General features: G+C 36.0%; 1 protein-coding gene across 6 annotated transcripts in view; it reads right to left on the bottom strand.

Moving 5' to 3' along the window:
* Positions 1 to 26,815, bottom strand: part of LOC149804709 (regulator of G protein signaling 7-like) — a 294,195-nt gene that overhangs the window by 96,342 nt on the left and 171,038 nt on the right. For all 6 annotated transcript variants that reach the window (XM_089943319.1, XM_089943310.1, XM_089943302.1 and 3 more), the window contains 2 exons: positions 19,566 to 19,640; positions 3,155 to 3,241 (listed from right to left, as the gene is read on the bottom strand). In XM_089943319.1, coding sequence (XP_089799445.1) covers positions 3,155 to 3,241; positions 19,566 to 19,640 — 162 coding nt within the window. The remainder of the gene's footprint in view (positions 1 to 3,154; positions 3,242 to 19,565; positions 19,641 to 26,815) is intronic.

The following is a 26,815-nucleotide window of genomic DNA, read 5'->3' as shown; positions in this document are numbered from 1 at the left end:
AGGTCAGGGGCCAGAAAGCCACCATGGCAAAAAAAAAGAAACCGAATCATTGTTACCAATGATCCGTAAACAATCCTTTTCCACTGAATTTTACTCATTCTCCTCAGTGATGCTAGGAAGAAAAGAAGACTCAAAGATTCATAAGGAGGATTAAATAATGAACAAAGGATGGTTCCACCTAGTCATTCAAGAATGAACGACTGGTCTCTGAAGCTCAAAGTAATTGATCGGTTTTGAAAGATGGGGGCTTTGACCATATAGTGGAGCCCACAGACCTTAGGAGAATTGGAGAGGGCTGCTATAGAGCCATTAATAGTGGATACAGAGTGGTCTTTTCCTTGAAGAAAAAATCTGTAATTGCTGCTTAGGAAGAGAAGATTATATCAATGCATTTCTTAATGCACCATTTATAAAATATTCTCCATTCGGTATCATAAACTTTGGAAATTCACTTTCTACTAGCACGGGTGATAGATCTGGCAACATTGCTTGAAAAGAGATTTACCTTCTGGTCTGGACCTTATGTGACACAAAGAGGAAGCTTGTTGTTCAACCTCAAAGTCAACAAGTATACCAACTGTTTTCTGAGCAGATGAAAAAGTGTCTCTGCAGAGACCATTCTACGAGGACAGCTTGCCCCTACCTGGATGACCAATAAACCTCTCAAGATGGGTCCTCTTTATTTTCAGTATGGTCCAGCTTGTGCTGAAGCCAGAAACCCATGTTGCAGATCCCTCAGATATGGGAACAAAGAGAGGGACAAGACTGTTGAATAATGTCTCTGCATCAAGAGGCAGCACCAACAAAAGGTTCTTGCTGTGCTCCATTAATTCTTTTACCTTCTGCAAGTACCAAGTGCTCTCCCAACTAAGTCTGCTAAGCTGCCTGTCATAGTGGCTATTTGTGAGCTAATCCCCAGCGCATTATAATGGCTGCCTGAGAGCTACTTGAGTTAGTGCACATGCTGTTAATGCCTTCTGTATCAATCTTGTCCCATACAATCTATGTAATTTAATGAGAAATATTAGTTTAAACATTCATCAAAGTGTATTCTGGAAGTTGCATTCTACTAAAAATGACATGCACTCCAAGAAATGCCTTCTTCTCTGCAACTGAAGTAGGTGACCATTCAGGATCAGGCTTCTGACTACTTTGGTGTGTTTTTTTACATATCTGTTCATTTCATCTACCAATGACTGAAATATTTCTTTAGGAAAAAAAAATAAACTGCACTTGCATTTTTAAACCACGCATTGATGAGATTGGTTGATAAGCATTTGTACCTGTAAAATCTGGCCTTGTTCCGACTTTTTGTATCCTTCCAGGTATGAGGTGCTGGTAGTAGTGGCAATGCTGGATCATTTCTCATAAAATTTCTCTGAGATGGACATTAAAAAATGCATTTCGTCAATCTAAGCTGATCCACTTGTTACTTCGGACTGAAACTTATGCCTGACATAATGAGGTTATCAACTTAACAAGGGTTTAGATAAGTGGGGAAAAATTAGCATAACAAAGAAGGATTTTTTGAGGGGATTGGACCAAAAAGCTCAAGATACACAGGTTCTTGAGATAACCGAGGTCAAGATAAGTGGGTTTGACTGTATTAGCAACTTCTATATATCTCTCTGGGGAAATGAGGCTATTTTTAGTATTGCATATATGCATTAGCAGAAGGTAAAGAGTTAAGACCTTTATGTACCCATGGCAGAAACCATATTGTGGTGAAGAAGTAAAGAATGCTATTGATATTGAGAGTGCATGTCTTGATGTCTTGGTGACAGCCTCTAATAGTCTCTGAAAAGCAGCTACAGACAGTGATTCCTTCTTCAAGAGGCTGAGGAGGCAGCCATACAAAGGATGGTACATGAGGATATGGCAACTAGCACACGAGACTTGAGCTTAATAGCCTCTGGAGACTTAACGGAGATACGGACCAAGGTTCCCATTTATATCCCACCTAGGAAGCACCATGTGCACAGTGCAGAAGTCTTGAGGGTCAAGCAGGGGCTTGGACCATATAATTGGCAATGGGAATCAAGAGCTGAACCACAGAAATATATAGGAACTGACTTTGAAACATAAAGAATGGGATGAAATCAACCTGATCCCTTTCCCAATACCTGTGGTCAAAACCAGTAATTAACTGGTGGTCAGGCAATGGTGATCAAGGAATCTCTATTCATGGAATTTGTCAGATGAACATGATCTCCATTCGAAAAGCAGGTCCACCTGAGATGATGAAGACTGGTTTTCTCTTGTCCAAGAAGGCTGGACTTTCACACAGGTACTGTCAATTCCCTGACACCATCCCTGTCAGAAGCTTCTGACTTCCTACCACCAAAAGGTTTTAGTGCACCAGAAGGGCCATTGATCACTCCCTTATAGTAGTTGGAGAAATCTCCAAACCAGGAAGTGACAATGACCTTTCCTAGGAATGGAAGGGGTCTTTCTATGAAGTAACCAGGTCCCTTCTTGCTGCCTCAGTAAGAGTGGAGACTTTCAGCTTGGTCCCACAATGCATATAAACATATGGCACAGAAAGAATATCAAAAAATGCACGCACACAATTCATGACAAGCAGCTGTGGTCAGTGTCAAAAGCAACGTTCATATGCCATTTTAACATGTCAGGACTGATAGTGGACCAAGTATATTCTTGGATCTGAAATTTATATACATTTCATTCTTTGGACTTAATAGAACTTTTCATGATTATTTTGGGCTCAGTTCATAATACTGCAAGTTCCTCTTATATTTTTCTTTTATAACATCAATAATTAAACTGTTAAGTTTTACAAAACTTGTTGATTTTGCTTCCTTCTGTTGCTTACCTGGTGACCATAGTCGTAACATAACTTTATTTATTTTTAATGAAGAAGTACCTAATTGAAACAGACCCTTGGTCTCTTTTTAACTAAGTTTTATGAATGTGAGAAATGCATATGAAATTTTGTTCTCATCACCTATAGTGCTGCTAACAGGTATTATCCATCTATGTGTACATCCAATAAACATTCATCCACTTTCTTTGAAAATGCCATGGTTTTAATTGGAATAAATATGATGGTTTATATACTTAATGTCTTTACCAATTTAGAACTTTTCTGCTAATTAACCTGTTTAAATTTTGAAATACTGATGTTCAAACCCACCTCTCTTTGTACACTGTCTATTGGATGATGTAAATCTGCTTCTGAAACACTGGGACTTATTCTTCCACCTGGCACTGCATAATTAGGCTGGAAAGAAAATGAAACAAGAAGTCACCAATTAAAATTGACAAAAAACCAGATGACATACACTAAACCCTGTGTCTGAAGGACACCTAGGGGACAAATTGTTGTTCTTTGTGGTCAGGTTTTATTTAATATGGAAGTTTAAAAAAAACTGCATGGGAAACTATGGATAAAAATATACATGCCAACCCTGAGAGCAGTACAAGTGCAGTTGTGGCTAATATATGTGGCGAACGCATGTGTGTATGATTTGGATTTTTAACAATGTTTCTGTCATATTGCTACGATGTCTGCAGTGTGGCAGTTTATAGTGATGTCTAGCACTGGGGCATCTTGCTGCAAACATGTGCAAAATGATGTTTCTGGGATGAAGTCTTCTTTAACTCGTTAACCTCTGGCGTTACTTCCGAGCTCTGTAGAGTCAAGGTCATTTAAGATACACTAAAGTTGGAAGTATTACAGAAAAGTAGACAGATGTAAATCTACAATGATACCAAATAATATGGCGTTTCTTGTCACATTACAAAATACAGTGGCAAAAATGTATATTTTGAGACCTGATATTTTTACAGCCAAAATATGCTTGTGTTCAGAATCTGATTTTGTGTCCAGATTTTTTGGCCTCAGATCTAAGGCACACAGACAGGGTAACCGTTGCAAAAAGTGTGATAAGATGCTGCAAATGTCTCAACGAAATAGCTTAAGAAAAATGTTTCTAACACAGTCAGGCTGCAGGAAAACCTAAAATTTCCTGCAAGCCGATTTATTTTGATGTATTCAGAAATCGCCCCCACTACTCGCATTAGGAGCAAATGAAAAAAATCTCCAGGGGTTAATGAGTTAATAAAGCAAGAAATGCAAAATATTCTTTGGGTTTGATTAGTATGTCTCTGTTTGGCTTATGCATGAAAGTAATAGAATTAAAATTGAAACACCAGATGGAAAACTTCAGCTTCAGAAAGAAGAAATACAAATGCAATCAGAGGAGGATACAAATGCAATCTGAGGAGGAGACAAATGCACAGAGAAAAAGTGTGATGTGATTTGGATTTTTAATGTAGCTTTTAAAAAAATTCAGTCATATCGCTACGATGTCTGCAGTGTGGCAGTTTATAGTGATGTCTAGCAATGGGGCATCATGCTGCAGACATGTACCATGATGTCCCACCCAGTCACATTATCCTGACACCAGGCTGACCAGTCCTAACACTAACCTCTTAATGCTGAGTGCCAAGCAAGGCAGCTGTTAGTACCATTTTTGTAAGCCTTTGGTATGATTCGGCCGTGGATTAAACCTACGACCTCCCATATCCGAGGTGGATGCTCTAATCACTAAGCCACCGGAGCGGTCCACAGAGAAAAAGAAGAGAGGGAAACACAGAAGCAGAGTGAAAGAGAGAAGGTAAAAGGTAATTTCAATTTAGATTAAAAGAATTAGAACTGGCAAGTCACCCCACCCCCCCACCTTTACACATAAGTTCAATTTTTGATGTTACCAGAAATATTAGGTTAGTACACCATTTTAAATAAAAACAGGAGATAAACATTTTCCTCATTTTGAAAAAACTGCTGAAATTCTGAAATGGCAAAGTGACCATTGGACTCTGTTATTACAAAGTGTACCTACTGGCAAAGCTGATGAAATCTCTATTTCACTGTAAGTTCAACAAAGTGCAGATTATGGTTATTTTCCCTGTCCCTATCAGTAAAAAGCAGCTGATGTGATTTTGGGGTGTGGCTGGATACTATCAAAAATTTCACTCCTTTTTTTTTCTTAACTGCTTTAATCCATTACAAATTTGTTGACTAAGAAAAACAAATTTCATCTGTTTGAAAAATGTCAGGAGACATTTTATAATTTAAAGGCTAAACTGAAGAGTGCACAGTTCTTTCAGCTCTAAAAATTTCAATCATTTAAAATGTCTGTTGATGTAAGTGATGTTGGGGTTGGTGGAGCATTGATTCAAGAAGACAAAAAATGGTGTAGATCTTCTAGAGTCTTATTTTTCTAAAAAATTAAACAAATGCCAAAGAAATTATATTTTTCAAGAAGGTATATTTGGCTTTGATACAGACTTTGTAACACTCAAGTGTCTATTAATTCAGTTCCCTCTCTGTTTATTGTATTCAGTGTTCACAACCCTCTTACTTTCATTAGCAAGATGAAGTTTGATATTGCAGGAATAAAATATTGACATCAAACACATCAAGTGAGAAGATAATCTTATTACAGATGCACTTTCAGGTGTAAAAAAGTAGTATAATGCTTCATGTTGATTTTGTGTCATTCATAAGACTTCATCCTATGCAATTTTTAAACACATAAATTTGACTAATAGTTAAAAGAATGCCTTTTGCATAAATCTTTCTTTTTCTTTACGAGTTGATATTTTGTTTAATTTGTATTATTTTTTGGCTTTTTTTAATTACTGTATTTTATGTATATTTGTATTTTATAATGAACCATGTCCAAAAGCATGTTCATAGTGTACCTGACCAGTGACATCTATTTTGTAAACAACATAATACACAGCCAATATTTCTCTAACAGCGAAAGCTATATAATCAAATCATTATATCTGAAGGTAAATATGTTTATTCAAATCTGATTCTAGGACAGTTTTTCATTCGGAAATGTCTAAACTTGTTGGCAACTTTGAATATTTTAGAGAGGAAACTGTTCTACATTCTGGTTCTATGATTTTGTCATAACTATCTATATCATGTAATATACTTGAGAAATTATTCATTCTTGCCATAACATCTTGAAGCAGAATCAGTCTTAAGTTTTTCATTTGGGTGGAATTATTTATTCAAATTATTCATTGGAATTACAAAGTACTTAACAATATTCTTGGGCCATTGAATAGATTTGAAATTATAGTGAATTCACATAAGAATAGTTTAGATTATATTATTTTTATGCATCAAAAGCCCAGCACATCATCACAGTCCAGGCCACTGGCACATTAGTACATCTGAGACTACAAGCACATCAACAATTTCAATACTGGAATTTAATTGGGCTTAATACACAGTACTTAAGTTCTTTTTTAAATTTTCACTTTGTATACTAGGTAAATAACTATTTGTTGAATTTTACAAATTAAACTTGTTTGGTTTTCACTCTTTTCTGTTACTAGTTTAAGACCATAGAGTTGTAACAATATCATGTTAGCGTATGGCAATAGTGTAATCTTAACCCTTTACCTCATGCAAGCGTCTCTGAACGCCTTTGCTCCATTCGTATGGAAGCACCTTTTGACGCCTTTACTCCATTTGCATGGAAGCGCCTTTTGACGCCTGCTGTACACACCTGCTGTAAACAGCAGCCATTTTGAGCTGGTTTTCGTAGCGCCACCTTCGGGGAAAACCCCCCATTAGATACTACATTCATTTATGTGAATGACAATTACGTCTGATCACGTGGTCGCTATGTATGCACTGGTCGATATCTGCTATTTAAAGTAACTGGGTCGTAATCTCCACTCTCCAAAATGGCGGTCGCAGATTTCATTCAGTACGTACGAAGTTTTCAAGATTAGAATAACAACTATGAAAGATTCAATAACTTAGGTAAAGGCTCTGATATTGATGTAGCCAGCAATTAGTTTTTATAAATTATCCAATTCAGATGGCTTAGTGATGTAGATGCAGACGAAAACCTTGTAAATTTTGAGCATCGGAAATGGCAGCTACGGTTGGTCACACTGCTTCACTGACATGACGGTGAACGAGTTCTCTCTCAATTTTGAAGCACATACAAAATTCTTCTGTGAAAAAAATTACACAGCTATAACAAAAGGACTTTACTCTTAAATTTTTGCACATATAATAAATGTGTACCAAAAATGTAAAATGGTTAAAACTGCTGTTAAACGTAACATACACTACATTGCTTAACAGTTCACAGGCAGGCCTATGCGTATGCGGTCGGCTAGGTAACAGGTGTTCTATTTATAGCGCACTGCACTTTGTCACTATGCTCTATGAGGTAAAGGATTAAAGAGCTGCAGTGACTGTAGCCGGATACAGCATTGTAAAGTTAAGGAAGGATACATGCTGTCCAAAAATAATCCCTCATTGATATAGAATAGGAATAAATTATTAATCAAATCCATATTTATACAAATTTTCACTTGATCTATATCATAATAGATTATTTTCAATGTAAACACCTAGTCTATCTGCACAAAGACTAACCTTGAACTCTTACTATGTAAACAAGTTGTTTATAACTTACAGTCATGGATAAAAGTTTCCAATGTAAACATTCTCTCCACAACTTACAACCATGGATAAAAGTTAAGCAGACAATATTAATTAAATATACATAACAAAGGACTGTTTTCATTATGCTAGTCAAAGAACAAAATGGATAATACCAAAGTTAATATCTCATTGGAGTTAGTGAAGTCAAATAGTAGCCTGAAGTGACTGAATATTACTGATGATGATATGCTATTTTGATCCTTGGACAACCCACCCTTACTAGAAATCATTATTTTGTACAGAAATTTTGAGGAATAAAGAAAAACAATTTTTAAAATAAAAAAATAAACTGTTCAATATCCCAGGGGGAAAACAAGATTGATAAATTACTGATTTTTTTTTTATGGATGACTGTACTGAATGAAGTATTTTACAGAAAAAACAAGTTCATATTTTCCCATACAAATGCAGTAACCTTTTAATTATATGCTCATTTTGTTTAACTACCAAAGGCTTAACAATAAAGGATATTACAAGAAACGATGTAATTGAATTTATGCTTTATTCCAACATTAGATTCATCAATACACAGTAACAGTCTTCATGTGCACATAACTCCACCCAGTGACCTTTTAACATAGTTGTGTGCTCTACATCAGTTTAAAAAAGAATTGTCATTTTGGTCTACTTAAAATCAAAATTTAGAGTTTCATTGTGAATGAATGTGCATGGATTTTGTTTCTATGTTGATCCAACTCAATTCTGCTTTTCTGATGATGAGGGGCTGGATCATTGGGTTAATTCAGTGACATTTGGTGAATGGAATGCAGCTGGAATGTAGGCTACTCAAAATTCCAGTACAATATCTGTTTGTATCAGGTTTTGCAGGACACGTCTGTCAGATTTGAAGACCTAAGGAAGTGCAATTTGAGGAAATTCAAGATGCATAAAAAGTTATTACCATTTTTATTACCAGCGAAAGAAAACATGCTTATGCCCTGTCACGTTCATCTCGCTGTTGGACGAACCCCAGCTATGACCTGTATCATACAGTGTGTCATCTACTGCTAGCTTAACATTGTTTCAAAATAATTAAATGGGGAAAGTTGAAAAGCAGCTGTTGTGTGACATTCCATTTACCCAATAGAAACAATACTTTTTCATCGTCTTTGATTATTGGCTCTCAGGCTCTTAGGTTCCCACCAAAATCTTCAATGATATTTTTTCTTCTTCTAGTAATTTGATAGACTTGTAAAATGGTACATCTCGGACAGATATGCAATAGGCCTTGGCCTCGATATGCTTTTCAATGATATATATTTTTTAGACCCTAAAGAGCACTTGTCATGGTCTTAACCATTCATTTGTGAATAGATTCTCCTAAACAGCTGTTTCAATGATCAGAATGGCATTTTCAATTATTGCACCTCTCACGTTTGTTTGCTTCTTTGAAAGTTTCATTTCTGACTCAGTGAACTCGTCCATATCATTAACTTTATCATCTACACTTTAAAATGGATGAAACAGCTACTTTAGTTCATTCACAAACAAATTTAATGAACCAAAACCTAAAGCATATACTATATGAGTATAAATGGTTTGTTTACAAAGCATTTCCTAATACACTATACTATCTTTAGGCACGCAAGTCATGCATGAGCATGCAATATGAAGATGTTCAATATCATAAAATACTACATGATTCTGACAATATATAGTTAACAGAGACAAAAATGAGCACATAATAACTTGTTATTCAGACTCAAGCATAATATACTAATCTTATCTAGGTATAATTTATCTGCTCATCTAATATATATTTGAAGACATTAGATGGGTATTTAAAAAGTTATGAATATTAGTGTGCTGTATAACAAAGTTCTTTATTAGCGTTGTTGTTGTTGTAGGGTTTAGTGCCATTTTTCAGCACACGATAGGCTATACATGGCAGCCAGTATTAATGGTGGAGGGAGAACCCGGGAAAACCCGGGAAAGAACCACCGACCCAAGAGAAGCTACTGGCAAGCTTTCTCACATACCCATTCGCCAAATCCGAGACTTGAACCCATGCAGACAGAGGTGAGATGGCAGTGATCCATAATGGAGAGTGCTTTAGACCACTCGGCCACTTGGGGCCCCTCTTTATTAGTGAACAGTTTGTCAGAGCATCCACTCAAAAGTACTACCCATACACCTCTACACACTGAGTCTGATTATCAAATTATTAAATGCCATTCTGTTCTCACTTTCTGGTGTGGTGCTTGTACACTGGTAAACTAATTCCAACTGCATGGCAGTTTTCAAATTGTCTGACCATCAGCAAACCTCTGAAATGAGATTCAGCCAAAAATCACTTATAGTAAACTCAGTACTATATGGTAAAATTTGGATATTGTGTTCGTTCAGTAAGTTGTGTCAGTATTGCTGAATGACAAAGCCTACTGTATTAAATAAAATCCTCATAAAACTTTCCTTACAGTCTGACTATGAAGAGTGATTTACGGTCTCTGCTCATTCTGTCCAATCGAAACTTGGTCTCTGCTCATTCTGTGCAATCCAAACTTGGTCCCTGCTCATTCTATCCAATCGAAACTTGGTCTCTGCTCATTCTGTCCAATCCAAACTTCATAGTTTCTCTTAATTTAGGTTCAACCAAGCAAATCCTTGTTTTATCACCTCATCTGTGACAATCTCATTCAAACATCTCTTTTAATATTTGGCAAATAGCTGTTTGGTGATTGGTGAGTCTGTTTTTTCTTTATCACCATCATCAATTGCAGCACCCATCTTGCACCAACACGTCAAATGATTCTTCAATTATTGATAACTGCTGATGAATTAATGTTAAAAGACAAATATTCTACTGTGTATTGAGCACCTTATCAGAACAGCCTCTTCCAAATGCAATGGTCTTCCATGACGTGGGTGATCTTCCATAGCTTAGTGACATTCTTGAAAACACTGAAACTAACTCAAAACTGTAGGATATTACATAGAATTAAATTCGTAAACTTTATCAAACTCGGTCTTGATACCAATCAGAGAATACCCCAAGTGCATCTGCATTTTACAGTATGCTCTTTACTCAGTGGTAGAACTGCTCTCCTCCTCTAACATTTTTTATATCAGTCATTTACCTATGTCACATGCATTTATCTGTACATGTCGATTGTGTCAGTCATTTACGTATGTCACATGCATATATCTGTACATGTCGAGTGTGTCAGTCATTTACCTATGTTATGTCACATGCATATATCTGTACGTGTCAATTGTGTCAGTCAGTTACCTAAGTTATATCACATGCATATACCTTACATGTCGATTGTGTCAGTCATTTACCTATGTCACATGCATATATCTGTACATGTCGATTGTGTCAGTCATTTACCTATGTCACATGCATATATCTGTACATGTCGATTGTGTCAGTCATTTACCTATGTTATGTCACATGCATATATCTGTACATGTCAATTGTGTCAGTCAGTTACCTAAGTTATATCACATGCATATACCTTACATGTCGATTGTGTCAGTCATTTACCTATATTATGTCACGTGCATATATCTGTACGTGTCGATTGTGCTCCATTTGCAGCTGCAGATCATTTTATAGAATGCTATTTTGTCCATGGACTGGCATTAAATTTCAATGACAGATTCAGTGGAAGAAAATGTTATAACAAAATATCTAGAACTTTCAAATAGCCCGGGCATTAAGACTTAGGGAAATCTGGGTTATTTTGGATGCTGGGTAAGTTCAGACATTCTGTTACACTTCTAAAGTGAACCATGATTTACCATATTCAGTCAATACCAAATGCCTGTATGTTTGGGGGCCCCACTCATTTTAGGTGCTAATACAATGAATGAAAATGCTAAAAGACTTCTCATACTTTGTTGACTTGTGAAGGTTTTTTTCTTCTCCATTTTGCAGAAAGTTTGAGACCCATAACATTTTACTTTGAAAGCATTATTATGTGTTGTGTTAAGCCTGCTTCAAACATACAAAAAAACTGACTTGAAAGAGCACTGTTAAGAGACCACTTCGCTTGTGAGACTATAATTGTTTAACAAAAGGGGGGGGTCTTTCAAGACAAGTTCAATTGTATACACATCATTTCTCTGCACTTTTTCCTCAGTCGCAGTTATTTACCATTTTTACCTAATAAATAACTTGCTGCTAATTATAATCAAGAGTACTGGGAATAATATATTATATGCTCATCCTGTATATTCAGAACTCAAATTTTGTGCAGAAACCATTTCTCTTCTTTCCTTCATAATGACCCTGACCCATGAACATTTATCCCCAAAACTGATAGGTTATTTCACTGATATAAGTGCAAGCCATCCACAAAGTTTGGTCCATGTCTGTGATGTAGAATAGCGGTTCCCAACCTGTGGGCTGCAGACTTTGTGGGGGGGGGGGGGGCCATGGGGTGATTCCACTGGAGCCACAGTATTATTCCATGGGCTATGTATTTTCTCAATTAATGGAGCATGAAAGTACAACTGTTAGCATGTGAGGGTCTGCAAACGTTTTTGAAGTTAAGAGGTTCCTAGTACTCAAAAAGGATGAGAACCACTGTCATGTAGAACTAATGTTATTATGCAGAAACCATTTTTCTTCTTTTTTGGTCTTATAACCAATGGAGTTCTTTCTTATCCCATGTGCAAAACAACCCAATTTGTATATCTGTAAGCTTGGAGAACATGAGTTATCAGTGCAGATAACATATTTCTCCCTTCAATGACCTCAACCTTTTGACTTGGGGACTCATGAAGGTTTATTATTACCCTAAAATCAAGCCATCCAAAAGTATGGCAATTGTAGATGGTGCACAACTCAAGTTATTGTGTGGAAATGAAACTGGTAGCAGTCAGGTGGATAAACATAAGGACATCACCACATAAAATAATCTGCCATAAAGTGGGTGTGTAGAAACTGCAAAACATTGAAGATTTTCTACAAATAAAAACTGTCTGAATATCTCCTCTCCATTTTCAATGAATCTATTAACTTTGGACACTAGTTTTCTAAGGCTAATTCTGTCACATTGTGGTTAACCTCTCATTTCCTGCATGCATTTGGCTTCAAATAATGACTAAAAGCAGTAAATAACTTTTTAACATGGCAAAAATTATTGGGAAAATATAAAAAACAACAGTGTGTAAATATATGGCAATTAAAATACAATCTTTCAACTGATCTGAAAGATATTTTGATGGCATCTTTTGTGGGAATTTAAGATAAATCAATCAGATGCAATGAATAGCAGCATGCAAACCTAAAAATTACCAAATGTTTAGTGAATTGATTAACAATGCTCTTTCTCCTGCATACATATCATTGCTTGGCGCTCAGCATTAAGAGGTTAGTGTTTAGGACTGGTCGGCCTGTTGTCAGGATAACGTAACTGGGTGGGACATCATGCTACATGTTTGCGGCATGATGCCCCAGTGCTAGACATTACTATAAACTGTCACACTGCAGACATTGTAGCAATATGACTGAAAAATTGTTAAAGCTACGTTAAAAATCCAAATCACACAGACATACACACATATCATCCCAAATTAAACTTAATATAAATACTAAACTCATTCCATATAAATACAATCTCGCATTCTCTCTTTCTCTTCCTTTTGCCATTAACACAGAAAAAAATCAGCGAGTGAGAGAGTATAACAAAGAGATAATACACTATACCAAAACCTTGTCTCTCTCAGATCATCTCATTAACAATTATTTCATAGATTGCAATCAGTATTCTTTATCTTATAACTGTTCTTCTGCTTCTTTGTCTTTGTTGTTGTCTTCATTTTCACCATCACCACAATTATCATCATCAATATTGTTGTTGCTTTTATTATCAATACTGTTATTGCATATGACTGAATTTATTCATCACTTATCCAAAATTGCCTTGTAACAGTGTAAAGTTATCCTAACCATTCTTAATATAACTGTTTTGGATACAGTGTTGGACATTTTTGTTTTTAAAAAATGTCCCATTAAAATAACAGAAATACCAATGAAAAATTTAGGGTTTTTTGGTAGGGTGGGGGTAAAACTAATTTTAATTATGCAATACTTACCCATTGCTATTATGTAGCATTACATTTTTATGTCAAAATCTTGTCTGTTTGATGTGGATACATTCTCTCACAGAGTGAAGAAACTGTCAATAAGACTTAGGTGCACATCTGCATCTGCTGTGCCTGCATCTTTTTCATAGACACCTGGCAATCAGAGTGGGTGGGAGGAGGACATTCAGTAATAGAGATGGGTAAGTACTACATAAGTAAAATTAGTTTTACCCACCACCAAAAGAACTACATTTTAGTAGCAGCAATGTTACCCACTGCTAAATTACAATGTTATCCATTGCTAAATTACAAAGTTACCCAGTGCTAAATTACAATGTTACCCACTGCTAAATCACAATGTTACCCATTGTTAAATTACAATGTTACTCATTGCTAAATTACAATGTTACCCATTGCTAAATTACAATGTTACCCATTGCTAAATTATAATCTTACCTATTGCTAAATTACAATGTTACCCATTGCTAAATTACATAGCTCAATTTGTAAGGTGGGTAGACATGGTTTACAGCTGAGCAAAAACAGAGAAAAGATAGAAAGTATTCACCACTGTGAATATTGTTAGTGTCTCTCTTGCCCACAAGGTGTGCCACAACTATGGGCCCCAGAGAGAAGAAAAGATATTCCTTTGCTTATTGTGCTAATGAGCAAAAGTAAGAAAAGAAGGCAGCATGAGATCATCAATTGCTTCCTTCATGACATCCCACAAGTGACTGAGATTGGTTCATGAAGCAGCAACAGTTCAAACCTCATGGCCTTCATTAAGATAGAAACAATGTACCCTAACTGGGCATAAAAGACTATCTTGAACATCTCCAGCACAGATTTGACTTTGACTGAGCAATTCTATGTGATGGAGCTACTGATGGTAACCAAGTTTCGGCCAAAAATCCCAGTCAAAGACGAAAAATGGATTTGTAATTTCCACTAAACCAGCCTGTCTCTATAGACCATAAAATACAAGTAAGATTCCATCCAGGCATAAGAGAATGTTAGGTCTCTATAGCTCAACATACTTAAGATCGGCAAGATGTGCATCAGAACTAATTGCCATGCCCTGAGAAAATTTAATTAGCCCAAATAGCCTATGATAGTAAATACAGAACATCCCTTGTTCTCAAACAGGAACAAAAGGAGATCAGCAATAGAATTTACAAAAGTACAACTAGGATCGACATGTTCCTACTGCATCAATTACAAAAGATTTTCTACCTGGCATCATAGACCGTGGGTGTAGAAGCTTGAATGATGCAACTGGCAACTCTGCCTGAAAACTTGTTCTGGCAGAGAGTTCACTTGAGATGAGCCATACATGAAGGCAGAGAATCTATGGGCATTTGTAGGGGTGGGACCCCAGTGATGTGACAGAAGATCCCTCCTGTGAGTTAGAGACCTAGACGATCAATCAACAAGTCTAGAAGGTCATTGAACAATGACTGTTGGGGCCAACAGTGGGGTGACAAGAATGACGCAAATTGTAGGAATTCAGTCTTGCAAAACTTGAGACAGCAGGTAGAACAGTGGGAATGTGTATGCAAATAGTCAATCCCACTTAAGTTTAAAGCTGTCCACTCAGAATGCATCCTGATCTGGGACAGGAGATACACAGAAGGAAGCCCACTGTTGAGCCTTGTCACAAACAAGTCTGGTAGAGGTCTTCCCCATAGTATGAGATGGGATACTGTTTTCCAATAAAACGGCTCTGCCACTCCTGAAAAGGCTGTTCACTAATATATTCTTCCGAGGAATGGGAGTGTGGTGTTCACTTAGGTGGCCCAGTGGAGGAGATATGCTATGACGATGTTTTGTCTGAGGAGACAATGACATAGTGACCCAATACTTTCTCAATGCACTCATGCAATGCTAGAGATACTACTTTCATTTCTAGGTTGTTGATATGCAGGTATGATTTTGGCTAGAGTCCAAAGACCCTGGAGAATTAAGCCCTCTGGCTTGAAAAGAGTTCCCAAACTGGAATCTGATGCATCAGTGGACAGGAAGGAGTGGGGCTCCAGTGCATGCATGACCCCTGTCAGGAATCTGTCCAAATTTATCTGCCGTTGCAAATGATTACAAAACATTGGTCTAATAGTAATTGGAGTAGATGAAGAACCTCTGTGCAGTTTCCATCTTGTGAGAAAGAGGAACTGCAGACGTCACCTGTAGTTGTCCTAGAAGAACCAAGTTGACAGCGACACTCAAGGTTCTCAACAGGGATAAGTAAAGGTGAGCAAAGAAAGGTGTCTTTGCTTGCATTGCCTCTAAAATTTAATCTATCTCAATCTACCAATGAACAACAATATCAAAGATCCTAACAATGGGACTGAATATTTGTAGAAAAGCCAACTGTTGAAATACTGAAGAATCTGTGTTCCCAGTAATCGGAGGTATGCCGCTACTACTCCCATAATATGCTTTAAGACTATGGGTGTGGAAGAATTCTGAATGGCAAATCCTGGAATAGAAAACTATCTGGTCCAAGCAAACATGGAAGTATTTGCATTACAGATGAACTATCTGGAGGTGCAAATAGGCACCCTGCAGATTGATGGAGACTGCCCAATCTTGATGGATGAATAGCATTCTAGACTGAGCAAGTGATCTCCAAATTAAAATGTTCCTCTAGAAGAACTGGGGAGAGATTGATAATATATCCAAAATATTCCCTTTTTTGGTAACCAGCAAAAGACAGGGAAAGAATATGGGAGACTACTTGTTTAGGATCCTCTTGACTGCCCTTGTCTGCACAATGGTGTGCACTTCCTCCCTAAATTTCAATAGACTGGAATGATGAAAGAGCACTGGAGTTCATGACAGAGGAAGTTGTTCCCAAACTGTAGTTTTTAACCCTTGCTTATGATGGAAGGGACCCAACTATGTTCTATGATGCTGGACCAGGACCCTGAAAAGAGGTCCAGATGAGCATCTACGGGGATGTTTGGGAGAGGAATGCACAGCAGGAAAGGTTTTGAGTCCCTAGGGATGTCTCCCCACTTCCTTCAGTAGGAAAGGAAGGTCAGTTAGAGAGATTTCTCTTTTGAGAGTCTGCAGCATCTAATTCCTGAGCGATGTGAACCTGACAGAGATCCAGTCTGAAGCTGTGTTTTGGGCTGGGGATGCATTGTTTGAAAAACTTCAGGGCGATTTGCATTTCCATGTTTCCTGGTCAATTCTGACAAGTCATGATTGGTTGTGGTGGATCTATGTTGATGATCCAGCAAGTTCTGAGAAGCTACTTTAGGGATGTCTCCTGAAGAAGGTCTTGGTTTTGAAACAAGCAGCCCTTAGAAAGTTGTTACTATTAGTTAAGCATGACTGCTGATGAATCCAATGCAACAGGAAGTGCATTTCTGAACATCTTGGTTGGTTTCCTGCACACGTTGAAAGGCAGCTGGATTCAAAGAGGGTTCTCCCAAAATATGAAATGATGTAAGGGAGATGTCACCATATAAAGCTATGATGATGAGTAACCTGGCTTGTGTTCCATGGTTTCAATTATTTTGATGGGAAGGTGTGCCCTAGCTTAAAAAAAATTCTTCTTTGGACAAAACAGAGTCTGATTGGGGAGGTGTAGCAGACCACTTCTAGGAATATACCCAGTAACTGGTAGTAGAGAGCTGAGGCTGCCATGTTGAGGAAGGAAATGGACCAGCCTCGATGTTGCCAAGGAACAGTTTTGGCCTGTGGTAAACCTGAGAAATTTCCTTGATCATCAAGGAAGAAGCAAGAGGTCTGCTCAAATTGTACCAGAGATCATTCCAAAATGGAAAGGATATTCTTGGGCTATGCACAAATCCAGGGATAGAAGGTGGTAGACTTTATTTACAACCATGTCAAAAGACCAGGCCTCAACATTTGTCATTCAACTGAAAGGAAGCATGAGTCTTATAGGCGGTGGTGCTGCTTCTACTTTGAACACTCGTTGGAGTCAATGAGGATAGATAACTACAATTTCATCAACTTGCATACTCTGAATCAGAATCTGACTGAGCATCAGAGAGGGCATCTGTGCACTCTATGCTATACCCTAAAATTCAGAGTGGTTAGAAGTGAGGAGACAGGATCAACTGTATGCCCTGGATGATGTGAAACCGTTATCGTTCCAACTTGATGTGATCTGGTGAGGTGGTGATGATGGGACACAGGCCACATCATCATCTCAATTGTGTGGGTAAGGTTCAGCAGTCCAAAATGAGGTATAAAGGACCAACGACCCTCAGGTGGAGGGCTCCATATCCCATAAGGATTCATTGGAATAATAGGAAATGGGTGGATATTGAACCATTCCTCATACCATGTCTGAGCTAGGGCCCATACCGTGAGGCTATTGAGTGATAATCAGAAAATACTTTATCCTCGACTGATTCATCACTCAGAAGGTACAGTGCTGATCTTTCCCCTTCAGATGGGTGCAACATGCTACCCTTAAATTGTTATGAGTGATGTACCACCTCCCATGTGTGGTGCACAAGCATCTTAATGGGAGGGCACAACCTGCTTGTGTGACACTTCACCAACCTAATAGGAGGAAGCAACATGCCCTTTCAGTATTCTGCTCCCCTACTGGAGGCAATAACATGCTTGTGTGGAGCTCCACCTCCCACTGGGAGGGAGTAACATGTCACTATTAGCATAAAGTGAGTTGTGCATCAACTCCTTCTTGAGAGGGGGCAGACATGCTACCCTGAACATGAAAAGTGTTCAACAGCTTGTCCCTTCTTGGGGGAGGCGATTAACTTCTTGAATGTTATTCCCTCCTTCAAGATGCAGACCATGAAGCACCTTTCCAAGCTGAAGCACTAGCCTTCTTACAGTATTAAAGATTTACTGATTCTTATATGGGTACTTTGAACATGTGAGGCAGTCTTGGGCGAGTGTTCTAAAAAGCCCATCTCAAGGCCACACTTCCCAACAAATTGTCCCAACATTGTTCTCTGAAATAAATGTTTTCTGTATGAAAAAGACCAATAATAATAATATTGTACTACTTGTTCCTCGTGAAACTCACCTGTTTGTATGCAGTGTGTGTTATATACAATACAGTCTAAATGATTGTTCTGTTCTTTTTACATAAATTAGTTTAAAGAGAATCATTAAATAAAATAGTAACAATGTTTTATTATTTCACGGTGAAATTCACCTGTTCATATGTACTGTGTAGTGTATTTGTACCTGTTAGTACAGTGGGATATATAAACTCCCTTGTATAGACAATGATAAACAAAGAATTAATTGAGAACAAGTTCCCACCTTCTGATTCCTCTTATTTTAACCAAAACATTTGTCTGTTTAACTTTACTGTACCATACAGGCAATGCAGAGATATACAACAACAATGTGATACATCATGCATGTATTAAAACTCAATGGTGTAATAGACCTAAACATTGAAAATGAAGTTTCAGGAATTATTGATCAATGGAATCATGAATTCCTATTAACAGTGGTTGGGTTTATGTTGTTATAACTCATAAGACTTACCTGTGAACAAACTCTACTTGAAAAATAAAATGGATGTACCATAACCCCAAAAGGGTTGGAGACAATGTGGTAATCCAAGAAGACATTTCCAGAACTAATTACTGAAATAAAGCAGGGGTAACTAACATAAAAACCGAAGATGAGATCGATGAATGTAACTCAAGACGGAGGGATAACCAAATGTGGTAGAAACTCACAGCAGGCGATCTTTTTTCTGGTCATGATTTCAATGACAGAACTAATGACATGGCGCCCTCAAAAAGATGGCTGTTTCTGTGCAGGCATGGCAGATGCAGGAGTGCACTGTCTTATCAACAGTTTCTGTGCTGAGATTTTTCAACATCAAAAATTATTATAAAAAGTATTATGCTACATAGTAGCTACTAAACAGCAAATCACCTGGACACTTATTTTAACAGATCCTCAGCATCAAGCACCTGTGAGACTAGTTAGAAACGTTTGTTTAAACATATGCAAGAAGTGTCCAAAATAACCTAGGTAGGTTTCCCCAAATTACCTTTGTGAACTTGGAATGCCGATTCATCCGACATGCCTTTTTTATGTCCACTTCTGTTGTATTTACACATCCAGGCTGTAATTAGAAAGAAAGAAAATGAAATTAAACATGCATGTGAAGAATAGAAATTGGGAGGGGTCAAACTATTTATGTACTAAGTTTTTGGGGGGTAATTTCCAGTATTATTAGTGCATGCAAATAAATACACATATGCACACATATATAGCATATATACACACATTTGCTTGTTAAAGCACTACATATATGCTGCTACACTTTCTGCAAGCCCATGAGACACTACCCATGCGAAAATGCTGGTGTCACCCAAAAGTTTATAAATTCTCATAAACTGAATACCACTGAGGAAAAGAAACACAAGGAATGTCCCCTTAACAGTTCAACCAAGGCGATACACTGTTATGCATCAGTACCCATAAGTAGCCAACAGTTCATATTTCAAATACAATATCTGTTATGTGTTACAATATCACCTAAAGTTTATATTTGAATAAACTATAAGCTATGTGTTAAAAATCCACATCTAAACCTAGATCACATAAACACGTAAGATATTTGGGTACAATAACACAGTAAACAAAGTATTTGTTCAAGACAATATGAATCTGTGAACAGAAAAACTGTTACAGGAATAAATTCATTTATCATACAGAATATTAAATTAAAATCAGGGGACTGATATCACAGTCCAGAGCGGAGGGCTTTACTCTAAGCTATGTTAATATTATTATTATTATTATTATTATTTTATCTGTCAGTCACTTGAATATTGTCCCACCATCCTCTTATTTTTGTTAGCTTTGCTGAGGGGTACAAATGAATGGAATATAATTCTATAATTTTATTATATATATATATATATATATATATATATATATATATATATATATATATATATATATATATATATATGTGTGTGTGTGTGTGTGTGTGTGAAGTGGATAATTGTATTTTGAACAGAAAAACTGTTGCAGGAATGATAACATTTTATTGTACAGAACTACCGGTAATATTAAATTAAAATCAGGGGACTGATATCACAATCCAGTAATATATGGATTAAAAAGCACTGTACTCTAAGTTATGTTAATATTATTTTATTATTTGACTGATTACTAAATAACTGTCAGTCACTTGAATCTTCTCCCACCATCCTCTTACTTTTGTTAGCTTTGCTGAGGGGTACAAATGAAAAGAATATAATTCTATAATTTTATTAGATATATGTATGTATGTATGTATGTATGTATGTATGCATGCATGCATGCATGTATGCATGGATGCATGCATGCATGTATGTATGTATATATGTATGTATTATGTATGTATGTGTGTGTATGTGAGATGTGGATAATTATATTTTGGACCTGACATTGTCCAAAATCAAGTTAATTTTCTACCTAACCTAAATCACTGATTTTAGTTTTGTAAACATCTTTAGCTCAATGTGAGTCCAGAATATTGGAAATTCCCCACAAAATGCTGGGTCTACCAGTTGTTTACTACATTTTATATTATATGTTAGAAACAGAGCTTGAATTATAACTAAGATTTTATCTTGTTTACATTTGGAACCTTCGAGAATGAAATTTTCCATCAGGTAATAGTTCCTTTTAGAAAATATTAATTGTGACCCAAGATCAGGCTGAGGACTACATAATTTTGTTTTTCTAGAAATTATTAAATAATTCAATCTTTAAGATCTGAGCAGAATCAGATGTTTTATTGTCATGTCTAGCAGTTCACTGGCCTGGAATTTATTAAATAAATTTATTCACTGGAAATACAAACTAATCATCATCTAAAGCTATATTCTTGGAAAGAGACATTAACTGGAAATTAAAGTGAAATTCAGTTAACACATTAAGCCCTGGAGGTTTTTGTCGTTTTCGCCTGAAATTCGAGTAGGAAACACATTTTGAAAGCTATTTCTGAAATAATCCTAAGAAAGCAACTTCCAGGTGATTTTCCAATAACATAATGCCTTGTTGTGTTAGAAACATCATTTTTTCATTGGCTATTTGGCTTGCACATGAGCAGAAGGGTAAAAGTTGGAGTTCTTTTCTTTTTTTTCTTAACAGACCCATTATTTTCGTATTGAGACCACTTTTTATTCCAAATGCCCATCTTATTCTACTTTTTGCAAAGGTTCATCTGTCTTTTTGCAGTTCATATCGGTCTGCCTTAGATCTGAGACAAAAAGGTCTAAAATCCAGACACCAAATCAGATTCTGACCACGGGTAAATTTTGGGCGGAAAAGAAAATCAGGTGCAAACAATGAGTTTTTTCACTCTGTATTTTGTAGTACAACTAAAACTTCCTGAATATTTGATATCATTGTAGAGCTACATCTGTCTAATTTTCTATAATACCACCCACTTTAGTGTATCATACATGACCTTGACGCTACAAAGCTCGGCAGTAGGTTACTACCTACTGCCACATAAACTCGTCACTAGGGGTTAATGTGTTAAGGATATATTATTGTGATTCAACAAAAGACTGTATGCATATTACCATGACACAGGCCATCACAGGCACATCAACACTCTCAGTCTTGGACTACCTCTAAAGTTTATTAGGACTTTAAATATTAGGACTTGTGCTAGAAATTCTAGGATTATTTGCCACATAATTCACAAAACTGTAAGTTCTTAAATTTTTCACCTTTGTATTCTAGAGAAATAAATTATTTGTTGAATTTTACAAAACTTGTTGGTTTTCATTCTTTTCTGTTACTTTGTTTGGACCACAATGTCATAACAATACTGTTTACTTTGAAAAGAAAATTAAAATTAAGCAAACATTCATGATCTCAAATTCTGATCAATTTTTAATTCCCAAAAGTATGTTATCATCTGTTAAATATAACTCAGAATTACACTTATCTCTAAGAAATATATAAACTTCATCAATACTGTTTTCAATACATGACATCCAAAAATAAATGCAGCTTAGATATAACTAATCTACTAAATACAAATGTGATGATTCATTATGAAATGTGTATGCTAATATTTCAGAGATTTTCCTTTCAAATAATTTACAATTAGTAAAGAGAATTCCGTGGAAAACATTTGACAGGAAATTCTCATCCTGTATCATCAGTAGTACAGAAGAAATGTAAAAAGTATGGATTCCGAGCCTTCTTGATAATCATTCTGATTTGAAAGAATTTTCCATTTCATTTTCATTTCATTTTCCTCTGATATAGCATATAAAATGATTTTGCAATTTTGTCCTGCTTTTGAGAAGATATATGTTATTGTCAGTGTCCGATACAATAGTATCATCATCACTGTTGTCAAGATTACTATTCACAGGTTTTCATATTGTAGGAGCTTTCTAAAATACTTGTGACAAACCATTTTTGAGATATTTTCTGTGTCATTTTTAAACAATTCTTGTTTTCAAATGTTCTAAATAAACATAGGTCTGTTTTGTACTTTGTTATTTTCTCCCTTGGACATAACTGAAAGTGTTTTTTCTTGAACCTACACAATGATCTAAAATCCCTCAGACAAGTACTGAAACTAGAAAGCCAGAATATACGTAATCGTACATATTTTTTATTTTGACTTTCCACATTCTCTGTCCCACCTAGGTGGCTGCATTTGTGTTTTAGGATGGAATTCACTTGAATTTACTTTTTTATTCATAGTGGAAAAGAGCATTTGAATGAAAGAACTAAATTGTTTCAAAGAATCATCTGTATTTATATTTTGCAGATTGGTTATATCTTCCTTCACTGCCTGAAAGCTAACAGTATTGTTAAATAGTTGCTAAAAGCTTCCGTATGCTCATTTTTAAGATTAAAATAGCTCACATTATCCATCTCAAATCAATGTAACTGTTCCCCATTTGCCTCTGTCATTTGCACTCTCAATGACCAGTAAAATAGAAAATATGAAGAGTAATCTTGCTCCCCAACTCCAAAACTTGTCACACAATTAAATATATTTGGAGAACATAAAATGTAATCTACTACACTTTTCCCATTATAAGCTATGCATGTAAAATTGCCAGCAACATCATCATACAATCTGCAATTTATAATATGCAAACAGTATACTCTACACATATCTTTCAGAGATATTCCAAATGTATTTAACTGGTCATCTCTATTATTTCTCGATAATGTAAAGGCATCATTTCTATAATAAATATAATTTCTAAATACATATTGCAAAGTATCATCGGTTATAAAATTGTATAAACTTTTTGTGCATGCATTAAAATTGCATGCCAGTAGAAAACTTACATCAGGACACTGAGCTTTTTTTATCAAATCAATCTTTTTATGCAAAAAGGTAATTTATTTTCTTCAAGACAACTATATACTGGAGATTCTTGTGGTGAGACATATGCATATATAAGAATAAAATCCACACTTCTTTGTTCTGAGGCAAATAGGAAATGTAATACTATCCAATCTATGAAAGATTCAAAGATTCTTTTCACAACCTTTTCCCCCCCAACAAAGCCAGATTCTTCATTTTCCTCGCTGTCTTTTAACTGTGATAAAGTCAGCGTAACCCAAAAGGAATCATTCATGCCCCCTCATGTTTCACAAAAACCTAAAATATTAAAATTTGTTATAAAAGTTTACAAATTGCACAATGTCTTTATACTTAGAGACCCCTTCAATATTCCAGCTTAAACGTTTTAGAGCAGATGCTCTCTAAATTGGCACCGCATTTATATTCTGGTTATTAAGAGTGTCCTGAAAAAAACTCACCATATGCTCCAGCATTTTGCTGGTTTCTCTGTTAATGCCCTCAAGCCCACTATTAGCAAATTTTCATGTCTACTTGGAGCTTTAATCTCATTAAGTTTACTCTCAAAATTTATTACTCTTTTTGTCTCATTTTATCTCATAGTTTCATGTTTTGTTCACGTAATTTGCTATTCATTTTCTGTATCTGGGGAGCTAAGATCAGAATAGTTTTTGTTTATGGCACTTTGCTCTTGATGAATAGCCTGCAAAGCCTTCCCAGTCTCCATTCCAGCCTTCCCAATCTCCATTCCAGCCTTCCCAATCTTCATTCCAGCCTTCCCAATCTCCATTCCAGGTACAGATGTTGATTTAGAAGTAAGACCAGCATCCCTTGAATTAGTAACTGATAATCTGGACTGCTTTTGTTTACCAAGTAAGTCAGACCTACCCAGTCTTAGGTTCAATTCAACTAATCCACTAATGACCAGTAGCACACTTAACACCAGCAAACGTTTCAAAGTCACACTTGCTGCTCCTAGCTCTCTTCAGCTGTAAAACTCTGATCATCGTTTTCCTCCTCAGTGGTTGAGTGAAGACTCTTATGCATATTCTCCACACTTCAACACTACGTCCCATGCTTTGAATAAAATTCTTACCACTAAACAAACACTGAAAGATCTGCCATACAACCATTATGTCATATTCATTGGCAGGTACTACTTTAAAATACCAAAAGTAAATACAGTATTTAGGGGTCACAATCACTAAAACATTATGTAAAAAAGTAAATCATACTTTAGCCCTTTTTAAGAATAATTTTGTACAGTTTGGGACTTCCATTCACAGGTTTTAAAAGATGAAATTTAAAAATGCCACAAGCTAGCAGCCACTTTTATTTTACATTTAATTACGCATTACACCTCCAGGAAGTATGACCTCAATACTGAATAAGTTGTCTTGGAAATAATTAAAACAATGTAGACTGGAACACTGATTAATTTGTTTCTACAAGGGTCTGGAAAACAAAACAAAAATATCCTGCCCAACTAATCAAACCAAAACAAACCAGCAGAAATCAACATGACTATGCTGATCTGATACCATACACATGACCTGACAGTTACTAATTTAGCTTATCCCCAAAGCAATCAAAGAATGGAATTCAATATTTACAAATATTAATCACAACTACCAAATCCTCAGAAAACCAAATTGAAAACACTTAAAATAATGACATATCTTTTTCTATAAAGTTGTTGTTAAGGTTGACACTGTGCAGTGGAAAAATGTCCTTATAATGTAAGTACTGAACCGATCAAGAACCCTTCTAATTAGGTACTGCCCCTAAAACTGATAATTTAACTAGTGACATGAAAACAGAATGCAAATGGAATGCAGAATGAACACAAAGGAAATGCAATACAGAATGATTACTGAACACAAACAAAATGATGATTGCATTTAGAAGAAAACAGGAGTACAAATGCAAAACACAGACCACAGAATAATAAATCACAAATGAATCAATTATTTCAAGTTGCCACTAAATTTCCTCTGTCAAAAACCCTTTTTCATGATAAGTGAGAATCAGATTTTCTAAATTTAAACTTTTGCACCTCTTACAAACTGTATTATTTATTATTCATGTCAAGGCAGACAGAAAAAGCACTGCTGTTATTGCATCATCACCAGTGATTGTCTCTGAATAAAATGGAACAAGAAAAAAGAAATTGCACACAAATACTCTACAACTATTTTTTTAATACTTGGTGCAGTTGCAGTTATGCTTTAATTAAATTCTACAATATATGGAAGCAATAGTTCACAACCCCTTTAATAGTCTTGAAATGGCAAACAGTAACTTTGGTAAATGCTTTTTTCAGTGAAAAGGAATGAAAATAATGAATAAAAGAGAAATGCTAAATAAAAATGGGTCTCTGAGACCATAAAAGATGCCAAGATTATAAACGAAATGCAAACATGGATGGAATTCCTGTGAAATGCTGATTTTATAAAATTACCACATATATCTTACTCATTCACAATCATAGTCCAACTGCAAACTGCACAGACCCAGGTCTGCCACCACATACTATGCCAGTAGATCTGGGTTTATGTGGTTTGTTAGGAGTAATTAGAGAACACACAACATATATCCTAATCTGCTGGTGCATTATGTGATGACAGATCAGGATATATGTTATTTGTAGTTGGACTAAATTTATAATTGATCACATGTAGAAACCACTTCTGGGTTGGCCTCTATTTGGAGTCAGTTTGCATATTAAGTTGGTATCAGAAACCTGCAAACAAATTAAGTAGGCCTTAGGAAACCATAAAAGACATCTGGGAAATAGAAGTGAGTTGATGCAAAACAAGCATTCCTGTTAATATGACTCTATGGTCTTAAAATAATTATTAGAAAAGAGTGAGAATTAATAAACTTTGCAACTTTCAACAAATAATTTATTTCCTATAATAAAAAGTGAAAAATGTAAAAAGAACTTGTCTTAT

This window comes from Sinohyriopsis cumingii, chromosome 2 (assembly GCF_028554795.1).
Source record: "Sinohyriopsis cumingii isolate HCF-2022 chromosome 2, ASM2855479v2, whole genome shotgun sequence".
Taxonomy (NCBI): domain Eukaryota; kingdom Metazoa; phylum Mollusca; class Bivalvia; order Unionida; family Unionidae; genus Sinohyriopsis; species Sinohyriopsis cumingii.
Note: the sequence above shows the minus strand (reverse complement) of the source record. Positions and strands in the feature narration are given on the sequence as shown.